The 12,408-nt window shown below is 42.5% G+C and overlaps 1 protein-coding gene across 5 annotated transcripts in view; it reads right to left on the bottom strand.

The window, feature by feature from the left end:
• The window catches only part of Rbms3 (RNA binding motif single stranded interacting protein 3), a 998,257-nt gene that overhangs the window by 729,363 nt on the left and 256,486 nt on the right, over nt 1-12,408 (bottom strand). For all 5 annotated transcript variants that reach the window (XM_051140215.1, XM_051140224.1, XM_051140217.1 and 2 more), the window contains exon 2: nt 10,675-10,848. In XM_051140215.1, the coding sequence (XP_050996172.1) occupies nt 10,675-10,800 (126 nt within the window). In that variant the 5' untranslated portion in view covers nt 10,801-10,848. The remainder of the gene's footprint in view (nt 1-10,674; nt 10,849-12,408) is intronic.

Raw genomic sequence — 12,408 nt, forward strand, 5'->3', positions numbered from 1 at the left:
AAGCAGTGTTTTCCCATTTTCAGAAGGGAAAAATCTTGAGACATTCGCTGACTTTGCTTACGCCACACCATTCACCCAAGTCAACTCTGAAGCTCCCATGCAGGGCCAGCATATTCATTACTGAAATTCCCCTGTCCCCCATGTCTCAAAGGCTCACTCACACTTAGCCCTGGAGAAGCCCTTCAGACCCACCAAGAACCCTTCTTGCTCCACCTACTCTTTCCCGGCATTTTCTATGCAACATGAATATATGGCCTCTTACTATGCTCCACTTATGTCCCCTTCTTGTCTCTTCCATCCTTCCTCTTATCAGGTACACTGTCAGGAACACAGCACGCACCCAACCTGTGCATGGAGACACAGCCTTAGTGAAGGTTGAAAAGAGCTGAGGGGGTCACGGCTGGGCCTCATCTGCTCTGGGGAAGATCTGTGAATAAATGAGCTGCAGAAGCATAGGCTGGAAGCAAACACACTTTTGCAAGACATGTCTTAGCCCCTGAAGGATTATTCAAAGGACGGGGGAAATGTTAAGATAGGAATACTCAATGCCTTCTCCTTGAACCCTGTACAAATAAGAATCGACAGGCAAGCCATATGGCCAAATATCGCAGCTGATACATGCGTATTTTTAAATACTGTGATATGAGCAGGAATTGGGGTTTAGTGTGTGATTCCTAAAGTCCTTCGCTGTGCTGGACATAGCTGTTGCATGGCGGGGATCCTAACACTTTCAGGATTAAAAGCAGGGGGATTGCTGATGACAGAAAGTGGGCAACAAAGTGATGTTAATGAGATGCATTCTGTTGGGAGCCACAGAATAGCTTATACCCTCGCGTTGATGTCAAGAATTTTAAAGCATTTTGCGCTTACCCTCTTATAGCTGGTTGGCTAGTTTTCTTGGTGAAGAACATTTCAAGGAGGCAACACATGGGTGTTGATGGCTACTTTTAGTCAGATTTCCAGTGAAAATCAGGAAGAAAGGGGAGGAGAGCCAGAACACTTGATAGACTATGTCCTTCATGGATGACATGGCTGTTAAACTGATTAGCACTGAGAAAAAAAAAAAAAAAAAAAAAAAAAAGGCCACCTGATTTGAAATGGGACAATTAGAAGATCATTAAGGGGAATGGAGAGGAGGACTCAAGGGTTAAGAATATTTGCTGTTCTCCCAGAGAGAGGAACCAGGATTAATTTCTAGCACCCACGTGGCTGCTCACAGCATTTGTAACTCCAGCTCCAAGGGAGTAAATTCCCCTCCTCTGGTCTCTGGATACATGTACATGTAGGCACGCACACGTAAACACACAAAATGAATAAACAAACAAATGAATGAATGAATACATGTTACAAATGAAAGATGTGTTGAGGGCATTTCAGAAATCTCCAAACCCCTAAAATTGCAGTGTTGTCAAGGATTATTCTAGGGGAAAACCATTCCAAAAGAGGCTGAGAGCTGCCTCGGGATTCATTTTCCTAAGTTCATTCAGGCAGCTCTTTAAAGCTGTTGTGTCCATGGTCCAGGGAAGGCCAGGTTTGGGTACAGTTTACACCAATGCAAAACCAATGATAGCTCGGGGGGGGGGGGATGCAGAATGATAGAGTCATGGCCGCTTCCATCCAGATCTCACAGGAAAGCCTGTGTAGTCCAGGCAATGCGCTATGCTTGTTTCTCTAGTGCAGGGGGAGTTTTGGTTTCTTAAAAAAACCAGTTATGTTCTGTGAATATGCTTTTGTTTTAATCCCAGGTGTGGGATATGGGGCTGCAGATTATTTGCCTTGCACAGGCTCTGAGAGGGGTGTGGTCTTTGCCAGCTGCAGATAGTTTAATTCTGGGAACTCTGAGAGGGAATAAACATCAGAGCCCAGAGAGGGATGGGGGCTCCTAGAAAGAAGGAGGCTGTTGTTCCTCTTTGCTCCTCCTGGTTCCTGTTGTTGCAGTTTGATGAGAAAAAGTTGGAGCTATCCTGAAACAAAGATTGGATTTACCCCCAAGGAATGTGATGACCCTAACCAGCAGGAAGTAGCCCATGAGACCTTAGCCCCTTTCCCCACTAACCTTTCTCTCCTACCTGGTGTTGGGGGGTATTGGAAGGAATACGAGTTAGGAGACAGAAGTATAAGAAACCCAAATAAAATAAATAAAAAAAAATACAAACCTACAGTCTAGGACACACATATGTTCTTATAGTAATGCAGCTATAAACAGTTAGTGAAATTAACCAACACAGAGGAAAGAGACAAAGCTGAATACACATTGAAGAAGCCTCTGGAATTAAAGGAGAAATATGAAAAAAAGCAAGGGTTTGAGCTATAGCACTTTAAGAAGGAGATTAGAGGACTTTTATTTAATGATATGATATAAGAAAACACTTTAAACATAGATACAGGATATTAATATTTGGATATAAGAAGATCAAGGTTTCCCCATAAGAGCAAATCTAAGCAATACTATACCAAGACAAATTCCAAGCAACAGTCAAGGAGAAAAAGAATATACTAAAACTCACAGACGCAGACAACGTACAAGAGCATTCTGGTAAGGCTAGCAGCATATTTCTTAGCAGAGTCTACAAAAGTTGGGGCAGAATTGAATCTTATATATACAAATTATTTGAGGAAAAAGCCATGCAAGCTGAGAATGCTCCATCTGGAAAGCATTGTGTACACTCTAGGCAAACTGTAGCTGAAGGAGTAGCTGTAATTGAGGGAGAAGCTGTAACTGAGGGAGAAGCTGTAACTGAGAGAGAAGCTGTAACTGAAGCATGACGTTAATACCAGAACTGCCATGTATGAAAGAAGTTCTCAAAGTTAAATAGGAAGTTTAAAATATAAAGGTGACTAATGAAAGTTAGTACACAGCCAAATGCAGAATAATGCTGTAAGGACAGTGTTTGAATCACTTTTCTTTAGTGTGAAGGTTGGAAAACACAGCTATTGGGGCTGGAGAGAGCTCTATGGTTATGATCCCTCACTGCTCTTCCAGAGGACCAGAGTTCAGGTCCCCTGTCAGGCAGTTTACAACTACCTGTAATTCCAGCTCCATGAGATTCAATGCCCTCTTCTTAGTTCTGTGAGCACTGCACACACATGCACACACATTTATGCACATTCACATAAACAAATGCAGAATTACAAAACTAAATAGAAAAATAAAAATACCAGAAGGTACAACTATTCACAATAGTAATAGTAAAAAACAATGTGTTAAGTGATTCCTTATATAAATGTGTAAGGTGCGTTGTCAAAAAATTTTAGCAATGAAGTGGAATAAGAGTGTAGCGGTTTTTATTTTATCAATCACATTTAAGTCATTATAAATTTAAAATTGCCTCTTAGAATTATAAATTTCCCCCTGTGTGTGTGTGAGTGTGCGTATAAATGTGCATATGTGTGTGTGTGTGTGTGTGTGTGTGTGTGCATGCACGTGTGCACCCACATGTGGCACGCACAAAACAAAAAAACTGTAGTGTAGCTACATAAAGAGAAAATGTAAGACATCAAAGGATACCACTACGCTTTTGATCGTTTGATACAACCACTTGGGAGCGGATCACAGCTGAAGAATAGAATTAGCTGGCAGCTTTTGTCCTCACACGTGAGACCTCAAAAGCTAAACTTAACTGACTGCTACTGCCCGGAGAACCTTCTGGTCGTCTCTCCAGGTGGCTTGGGCTTCCTCAAATACTGTGAAAAGATCTAAAAGAGGAGGCTCCCGAGGGGGAGTCCAGAAGGGAAGCTTTTCTGGAGACCCATTGGCAGCCAGCAACTGAGTGACCTTTCCACCATGTCAACCAGACTCTGTTAACCGGAAGTGAGGCCCAAAGATCTGAAAGTTCTAAGAAGACAATTAGACACCACTTCCTGGCTGGGTAGCAGCACAGCGTGGGGGAGCTTGTGGAGTGGATGATATTGTTACAGCCATCTCGGCAAATATCAAGATGCACCATAGCCCTGTATCCGCTTTCTTTAGTAAGAGAGCTAATGTGCAATTATATATTTAAACTACAGTTAGTTGGACATTCCAACACCAGAAACTAAACAGCCCACTTATAACTAATGAAGTATTTTACCCAACCCTCAAATGATGATAACTGTGTTAGGGCCAGCTCTGAATATTTAGTTGTGGAGAAGATTTTGTTGGAAGAAAACAATAGCCTTTAACATGGAATTCTAGGAAGGGGACATCGAATGTGTTTAATGTCTCTGGAGAAGCTGGGCAGGGCTGGAGGCAGCCATGATGTGAAGGCAGAAATTTAGGAAAAATGACTACTAGGTATTCTAGAATAATCTTAAAAAAAAAAATTGTATGTCCTCTCTCAAGTTTTAGGTTCGCATTGTAAGTTTAAATCACCACAAAAAGAAGTGTACATTCTAGGTTGTGAAACACTATTCTTCTCCCCGACACCGAAACATGCATGTGCACTGGAAGACAGAGCCAGACTGAGCATTACATGAGGCGTTCACTTTGGGGCTGCTCTCCTGGGGCATTTTTATACTTTGAGAAGATGGACCCAGGAAGATTTATGTGCAAGGGATGTGGGCTTTGTTTCTGTTTTGTGTGTTTGTTTTTGGCAAAGGGCTCTATTAGAGGGACTATGCAATATATCTTCTAAACCTGAATACTTCTGTGAGAAAAGGAACACTATTAATGACTATATGGGAAAAAAATCAGCATTTCAGGAATATTTTTAAAGTTTGTTTATTCACTTTATATCCTGATTGCAGACTCCTCTTCTCTTCCCAGTCCACTCTGCCCCAGGTATGTTAAAAAAGGGTTCTTGTACAGAGAGCTACCATCCATCTGCCTCAATTAAGAATGGAAAAACTGGGTTTCAGACAAAAACATGAAACTCCTATTTGTGAGTTTCGATAATTTGGAAACCCCATAGCAGTGGTTCTCAGCCTTCCTAATGCTGAAAGCTTTTAATACAGTTCCTCATGTTGTGGTGGCCCCCTCCCCAAACATAAAATCATTTCATTGCCATTTCATAACTGTACTTTTACTAGCTATGAATCATAATGTAGCTATCGGATATGCAGGATAATTGATATGTGACCCCCCCAAAGGGGTCATGACTCGCCTGCTGAGAACCGCTGAACTATACATCATTGAAGAGCTCATGTCTGGTTTGACTCCTGTAGCTGTGATTTAAGCCACCCTGACACAAAGCTCCACAGGGAGGGAAGCGGTTTTTTTGTTTGTTTGTTTTGTTTTTTTTTTTTTTGGCTTATACTTCTGGTTACGATGCCTCATTGAGGAGAAGTTGAGGTAGGAACCAACCCAAAGCAGCTGGTCACATGACATGACACCCAATCAATAGCAGAGAAAAGCAAATGTACCCAGGTTACCTTGCTTTCTGCAGCTGATCATGTAGCTGGCTTTCTATACTCATGTGGTCCGGCGCTCAGGCCATGAAATGGTACCACACACAGTCAAGGATGGTTAAGTACCAACATTGACCACATCCTCCCACAGGCCAATCAGAGTCAGACAATCCCTGAAGCAGGCTCTCTTCCCCAATGGTTGTGGATTGTGTTGAGCACAGTTAAAACAAATCAGCAATCTTCTTTCACTACCGTCTTCAGCGAAATGCCGAAAACTTTCAGGAAAAACACCAGGCCTGACAAATGCCTCAGAACTTAGCCATTCTGTGGCTGAATATTGTGATTATGACAGGCTGAATAAACCAAGATGTCTTTGGTCTGATCCCTAGACCTGGTGACAAACTGTTCCTCTCTAAGACAAAGGAATTTTGTGATTCGTATTAATTAGGAACCTGTGTTTGGGGAGACGCTTCTGGATTTTTCAGGTGATCTCTCAAAAGTCACCAGGAGCACCCTCATTTGGAAAGCTGAGATCAGAAACCATATAGAGGCCTAGGGGAAGATGAGAGATGGAGGTTTGAAGTGCTAATCTAAATGATCAGGGATGGCCATGAGCCAACAGGCACTGGGAATGAATCACCATAACTAGAAAAGCAAGGAACCCTTTTCCTAGACCTTCTCAAAGGCTCTTCGGAGTGTTCCCCTACCAACTCCTTGATTTTGACTCAGTGGGATGTATTTTAGAAGCTGACTTTCAGAACTGTTGGAGAGTACAAGCATGGTAATTTGAGCCCCTGTACTTGTGGTGGCTTGTTTCATCGGTCATGGGAAACTACCACAGTGAAGTGCCAAAAGGCTCTGAGAAAATACTTGCTCAGGTTGAGGCTACCGAAATTCTGAGATGTAAATAATGACTTCATGTTGCTAACTAGATGCTCCTGGGATAGCAGGAGTCCTCCCTAGTATGGGAACAGGCAAAAGGAAGTCTTTTGATCATAATAGACTGAACACACAACACATATCATGTGGGCCGATGCTCCTGAAACCTCAGGAAATTAGAGAACTGGAAATATTTAATCAGCCTGGTGAGTTCTCTACAAGATGAGAGTTTTATGAGGTACCTAGAGCAACTGTCATCCCACTAAAGGCCACTAAATTATATGTCTCAAGAAAATCTCTGAGAATCCATACAGACAAGATTCCAGTCCTGTGGTCTAAAACCACAAACTCTCCTTGGTTCCTAGGCTGCATGGAGACTATGGAATCCATTCTCACAACTCTGCAGCCCCAAATATTTCTCTAGTAGGTCAGCTTACTAAAGGAATCCAAGTGAAAGTTATGAAACAGTCTATGTCTCCAGTGGGGACATCCTGACCTGGCTCTCAGTCACCCAGTAGTGAACCACTGGCTTAGTTTCAGACGACACAGTTCTGGTCACAAACCAGTAGCTAGAGCTCAGTGGCTGCTGATCTCAGAGTCAAGAGTTGAATGTCATCTGATCAGGCTTGGGAAGACAATTTGAAAGAAAGTTTAAATGTCGTATTAAAGGGCGAATGTCAAGTAAGTACTGAAGCCGATCCTGAGAGCGTTCTTGAACTCAGAAATGCAAACACTCATGACTCTTTTCTAGAAAGTTCCTAATCTGTTATTTCTATTTGCCTCCTGCCTTTCTTTACTCTCTGTGGTCTAACAAAAGGCAGCAGCTGTTGCTGGGTTTAAGACAACAGAAGGCAGCTGGACAACTTCTAGTTTGCCCGGTAGTTTAGAAGACCAGAAGACAGGATAATGCTTGTTTTCAACCCTAACCCCAGGTGTAAAATTAAAAAGTCCACAAATACAAATGCTCCTCTAAGGAGTCACATACACGTTGAAAATTAAACAATTAGAAAGAGCTAGGTGTGCAACACAAACATGTCATTATTCTCAGGGGTAGATGAAGGCATTGAGGTACCGGGAGAAAAGACAATGCAGGAAATAAGATAAATAAGAAAACTGGAAAGTGAAATTGTTCATGTTTGCATTGAGTTACACACTATGAGCTGTGTAACTTGGAGCAAAAACTTATTTTTTTCAGAATTTAACTACACTAATCTTTAAAATGACATGATAATATGGTAATAACTACCGCCTTGAACTTTTTAAAAAGTATATATGACATAATATCAAACTTGGGAAATACTAAATTTGCAATCAGTATCAGCTGTATTAGATGACCTTGAAGTAAATAAAAATATGAATAGAAATACTAAATTATGATTTGCTTTACTAGGGTTTGAAAGTAATAACTGAAGGGAAAAACTAAACAGACATAGTAAACAAGGAACTGGTTACTAAACAAATGTTTACCAAGATATATGCAAATTGTATTATTATTATGAAAAGTTGCTTACATTTTGAGCATCAGGGGGATCAAAGGCTAGAGAAAAGAGCTCCTCTTGTCTTACAGTGATATGTGCATGCATGGGATGCTTGCCTAATGTGGCTCTGTTCTCTCATTGCTCTCTCTCTCTCTCAACTGATTTGCCACAACTACTTCCTTACTTAAAACATTCTAATGGGGCTGAAGAGAAGGCTCACTGGTTAAAGTGCATGCAAACCAAGGACCTGACTGCAACCCCAGGACACATAGAAAACCCTGAGGATTGTGGGGCTTGCTTCTAAGGCCAGCACTGAGGAGACAGAGACAGGAGGATCCCTGGGCCTCACTGGCCACTCAGCCTAGCTAACTTGGCAAGATCCAGGCCACTGAGAAATTCTGCCTCAAGTAAAGGCAGATGAAACTGTATCACATGCCCAACCACACGAACACATTAGTGGTTTCCACCACACTTAGGTATAGATGACAAAGCACTGCTTACTGTGTGTGCTGGCTAGTCTTATGTCAACTTGACACAAGCTCGAGCCATCTGAAAAGAAGGAACCTTCACTGAGAAAACGCCTCCCTAAGATCTGGCTGTAAGGCATTTTCTTAGTTAGTGACTGATGGGAGAGAGTGCGGCCCCTTGTGGTTGGCGCCATCCGTGGGCTGGTGGTCCTGAGTTCTACAAGAAGGCAGAGTGAACAGTGAGCAAGCCATGACAGCAGTCCAGTAAGCAGCACCCCTCCGTGGCCTCTGCATCAGCTTCTGCCTCCATGTTCCCGCCCTATGTGAATTCCTTCAGTGACGGACTACGATGTGGAAGTGTAGGCCAAATAAAACCTTTCTCCCTAACCTGTTCATGGTGTCTCACCACAGCAACAGCAACCCTAACAAGACACCGTGGCTCCCCACTTTCGCTCTGACTTTGCCTTCCTCCTATTCTCCTCTCTCCAGGCTCATTTGTGTGAACTTTTCCCTGCTTGGGTATCTCTTTGTCCTGAGGTCAGCACAGACACCTGTGCTTGTCATTCACGTGGAGTCTGAAAAAAGACTTACCTGACCACCTAACCTCAAAGCTCCACCCACTCTTGTTCACCAACTCATCAACTTAGAGTCTGCATTGGACTTAGCACTGCTAAATATTTCTCTTGTTCATTTGCTTCTTCTAAATCTTTATTTATAGGCTTATTTGTGTAAACATTAGTTTCTCCATTCTTTAGGAAGCAAGAACATAATAATAGTGAATAATTATAAATGAATAATAATGCGGACTAATGTTTGATGGAAGAATAAGAAGAGTTATTAAAGATCTTCTTCCAAGTTATTTAAGATATCCAAAACTATCCTCATGCATATATTCTTATTTATTTATTAAACAAGCCATTTACCCATATGTTTACTTATATGTAGTTGACCTTGAACTCCCAAGCATACTCTCAGACATACAATCCTGCTGTACGTCTGATGCACACAGTGCTGGGGAACTGAGCCCAGAGCTTTGGGTAAGCTACATGCACATTGTGCTAACTGAGCTGCCTCTCTGTACTCTAGGGCATATATTATTTCCCATGTCCACTTGGATACCGGAAGCCTAACTGCTGCATAGAAAGTTTCTTGGAATGTAAATCAGACGTTATTCCCACGCTGCCTTTGAGCAAAGTCATCCTAACCCTCATTTTGAGTAAATGTCCTGAGACTTCTTTTGAGTGTTTTTACAATATATTGAACCCTACAAGGCAAGCAGATCTGGACCCAGGGAGGCCTACACAAACTACTGCACCAAACAATGACAATGCATGCAGTAAACCCAGACTGCCTATTCAGATCCAGCCAATGGACAGTGCAATCTCCACAGTTGTGTGGAGAGCGGGGACAGACTCTGACATAAACTCTGGTGTCCCCTATTTAACCACTCCACCTTGTTGGGGAGACCTGGTGGCACTCAGAAGAAGAGTAAGTAGGCTATCATGATGAGACCTGATAGGCTGTGACCACATAGTGGGGAGAGGGGAGTCCCCTTCTGTCACAGGCCTAGAGGAAGGGAATAGGGTGAAAGAGGGAGGGAGGATGGAATGGGAAGATCCAAGTGAGGGGATAACAATTGAGATGTAATCTGAATAAATTATTTAAATAAAAAACAACATGTTGCTTCAACTTAGATACCAAGTTTAATTTATAACTTCATAATTGTTAAGCGTTAACCAGGTCGTATAATATAGCAGTCTACAACCAAGAGTTGAATGGCTACAGATCCCACACCTACTAGGGCTGAGCAGCCAGAAGAGAAGCACTGAGCCCTAAAAAGAACAGTTCTTGGCTCTCTAATAATCAACACAGATCTCCCTAACCAACAGTCACCACAGGGCAATTTACAGTAACACAACAGGCTTAGTTTACAGTCCTTGGATTAAGACACATAAAAGACCCAGTGGCAAGAAGAAGCATCTTACTCTGCAAGCTTCTCAGATTCCATGAGTTTGTTTTTCCAAGACTATGTTTGTATCTCCTGCCCTGTAAGTCACTTATACCAACAACCTAAGTTCTATGTCGTAGCAGCTGAAAAATACTTGCGTCATTTACATCTGAACAAATAATTCAGAAGATCACGGAGGAAAGTGGGAGTGTCCAGAATCTTGCAACTGTCTGTCATCTTAACACTCCTTTTCTTCCCAAGCACAACAGTGACCAACTAGATTCCACATCAACAGCCAAGAGGAAGCCAGAAGAATCGAACCAGAAACAGCCACACATTCAATCCCCCAGCGCACCATTATAAAACCATGCTGTCTGCACCACCTAGGAATAACTTCAAATAAAATACCAGCTGTCACCAGAGACCATCTGAACATTTGTCATCTGAATGCCTAAGACAGTCTCACTAACCACCTGTTTTTGCAGTGTGTTTTTAGAAAAGCAACCCATTTCACAGAAAGACCAACTTAAAACACAACCGTGCAGCGTGTCCGAGTACTGGGAGACGGGGTGCTTACCACAGGGTGGCCAGTGCAGCAGGTGTAGCTGGCATGAGACTGGTAGTGCAAGCTCGCTCTTGGGAAGGAGTATGTGTTCCAGGCAGGTTGGCTGCTGCTCCACTGGGAGCCGAAGCCTGGGCTCATGGTCACTCGTGACTTGCTAGTTGGATAGACTCTCACTGTGGAGTTAGACTGTTGGGAAGAAAGAGATATAATGTAAACTCAGCTCTGGAGAAACCAAGCACCATGCATTCTCCTGCAGCGCCATGCATTCTCCTGTGGGGACAGGGCAGATGACTCGCTAACCATGGAAATGGCCACTGGCTGTGGAAGAAACACTAAATTCTCTTCTAACTGAGATCAAAGTATCTCCTCTGTATTACAGTTTTGCCTGCATCGCCAAGCACATAGCCTTATCGACACTGATCTCATCAAAACTATTTTCCCCCTAGCTATAGCGTGCACATCTGTTCCTTAGAAATGAGTGACCCTTTGGTAGGAGATAGCAACAGTCCTCCCTTCAATTACATAAATGACCTTACACATAGTGGTTACTTTGGAAGTTCACCATTAGTCTCATTCTCATGTGGTAAATAAGAATTTCATTATGAGGATTAGATTGAAAGCCAGATTCGTGCCCAACTCTAAATGGCCTTCATATTCTATAGGTCTATTGCTCTCCTAGGGAGACCCTCTTCAAAAGTTTGGGCACACTCCAGCAGTTCACCCTTGTACCACCTCAAGCTAGCAACATGGTGCAGGGTTGGAAATAGCCATTTACCCCCAACCTGCTCTACCCATGTCACTGAAAATGGAAGAGTGATAAAATATTAATTTCCCCGATGGCAAGTAGAACTGGCTGATCACCATGACACACAGGGTAGAATATACTGAAAACAAAAGTCCCTTGTTATCTCCATTGTCTTCGGATGGCCCCAGATCAGGAGGCATATAATAGTTTCTTTTCAGAGAGCACTTTCTAGAATCTGATTGGGAGAACCACTTATCCCAGTAGCATGGTGACTTTCACAATAAATTCTATTTATAAATCCATGGCGCTTGCCAACTCAATCACTGGGAAAATGTGCTAATCGTATTTCTATTATATTCTGTAAACCCAGCAGAAAGAAACTTGCATCCAAGGGCCCGTGATCTGTTTGGTTAGGTTCTGATATCAGACACGCCGACCAATGACATTTCGGAGGACAGATCTTAGCATCTTTGGATAACTAGACCCGAGAGCAATTCAGTCTTTTAAAAAGAAAAAGATAACTGAAATGTTAATCCACAGATGAATGAATTCATGTAAAGTACAAAACCATAAAAGAGCCGTATGGAGGCAACCAATCATATTTGGTTGTCCCTGCTTCTCTATTTGCTTGGCCTATCATTATGATAGCCACCTTGTGGTCCACAGAGGTCAAAAGTCAACAAGAAGGGCAGACATAGTCATAAGAAGTAGCTATCCAAGGCCTGCGAGACCCTCCACAATGATGCCAGAGTCAGTCTTTCTTTCTACAAGCATACCTTTACTGTATTTCTCTTGGCTGAAAACTATTTGATACTATTTTTTTTTAATCATATAAATATGAGGACTCAAGTTTAGATTTCCAGTACCCACATAAAAGCCCAGAACAGAGGAAGGACCTGACCACTGAATTTCCCCTTGGGTCCTGACTTAGCCTCACGAAATGCCCCCTGAAAACCACGGCCCTCAGGAACTCAGATGCTTTCCTGAGTAACCCCTGTGTT

This window comes from Acomys russatus, chromosome 32 (assembly GCF_903995435.1).
Source record: "Acomys russatus chromosome 32, mAcoRus1.1, whole genome shotgun sequence".
NCBI classification, from domain to species: Eukaryota; Metazoa; Chordata; class Mammalia; order Rodentia; family Muridae; genus Acomys; species Acomys russatus.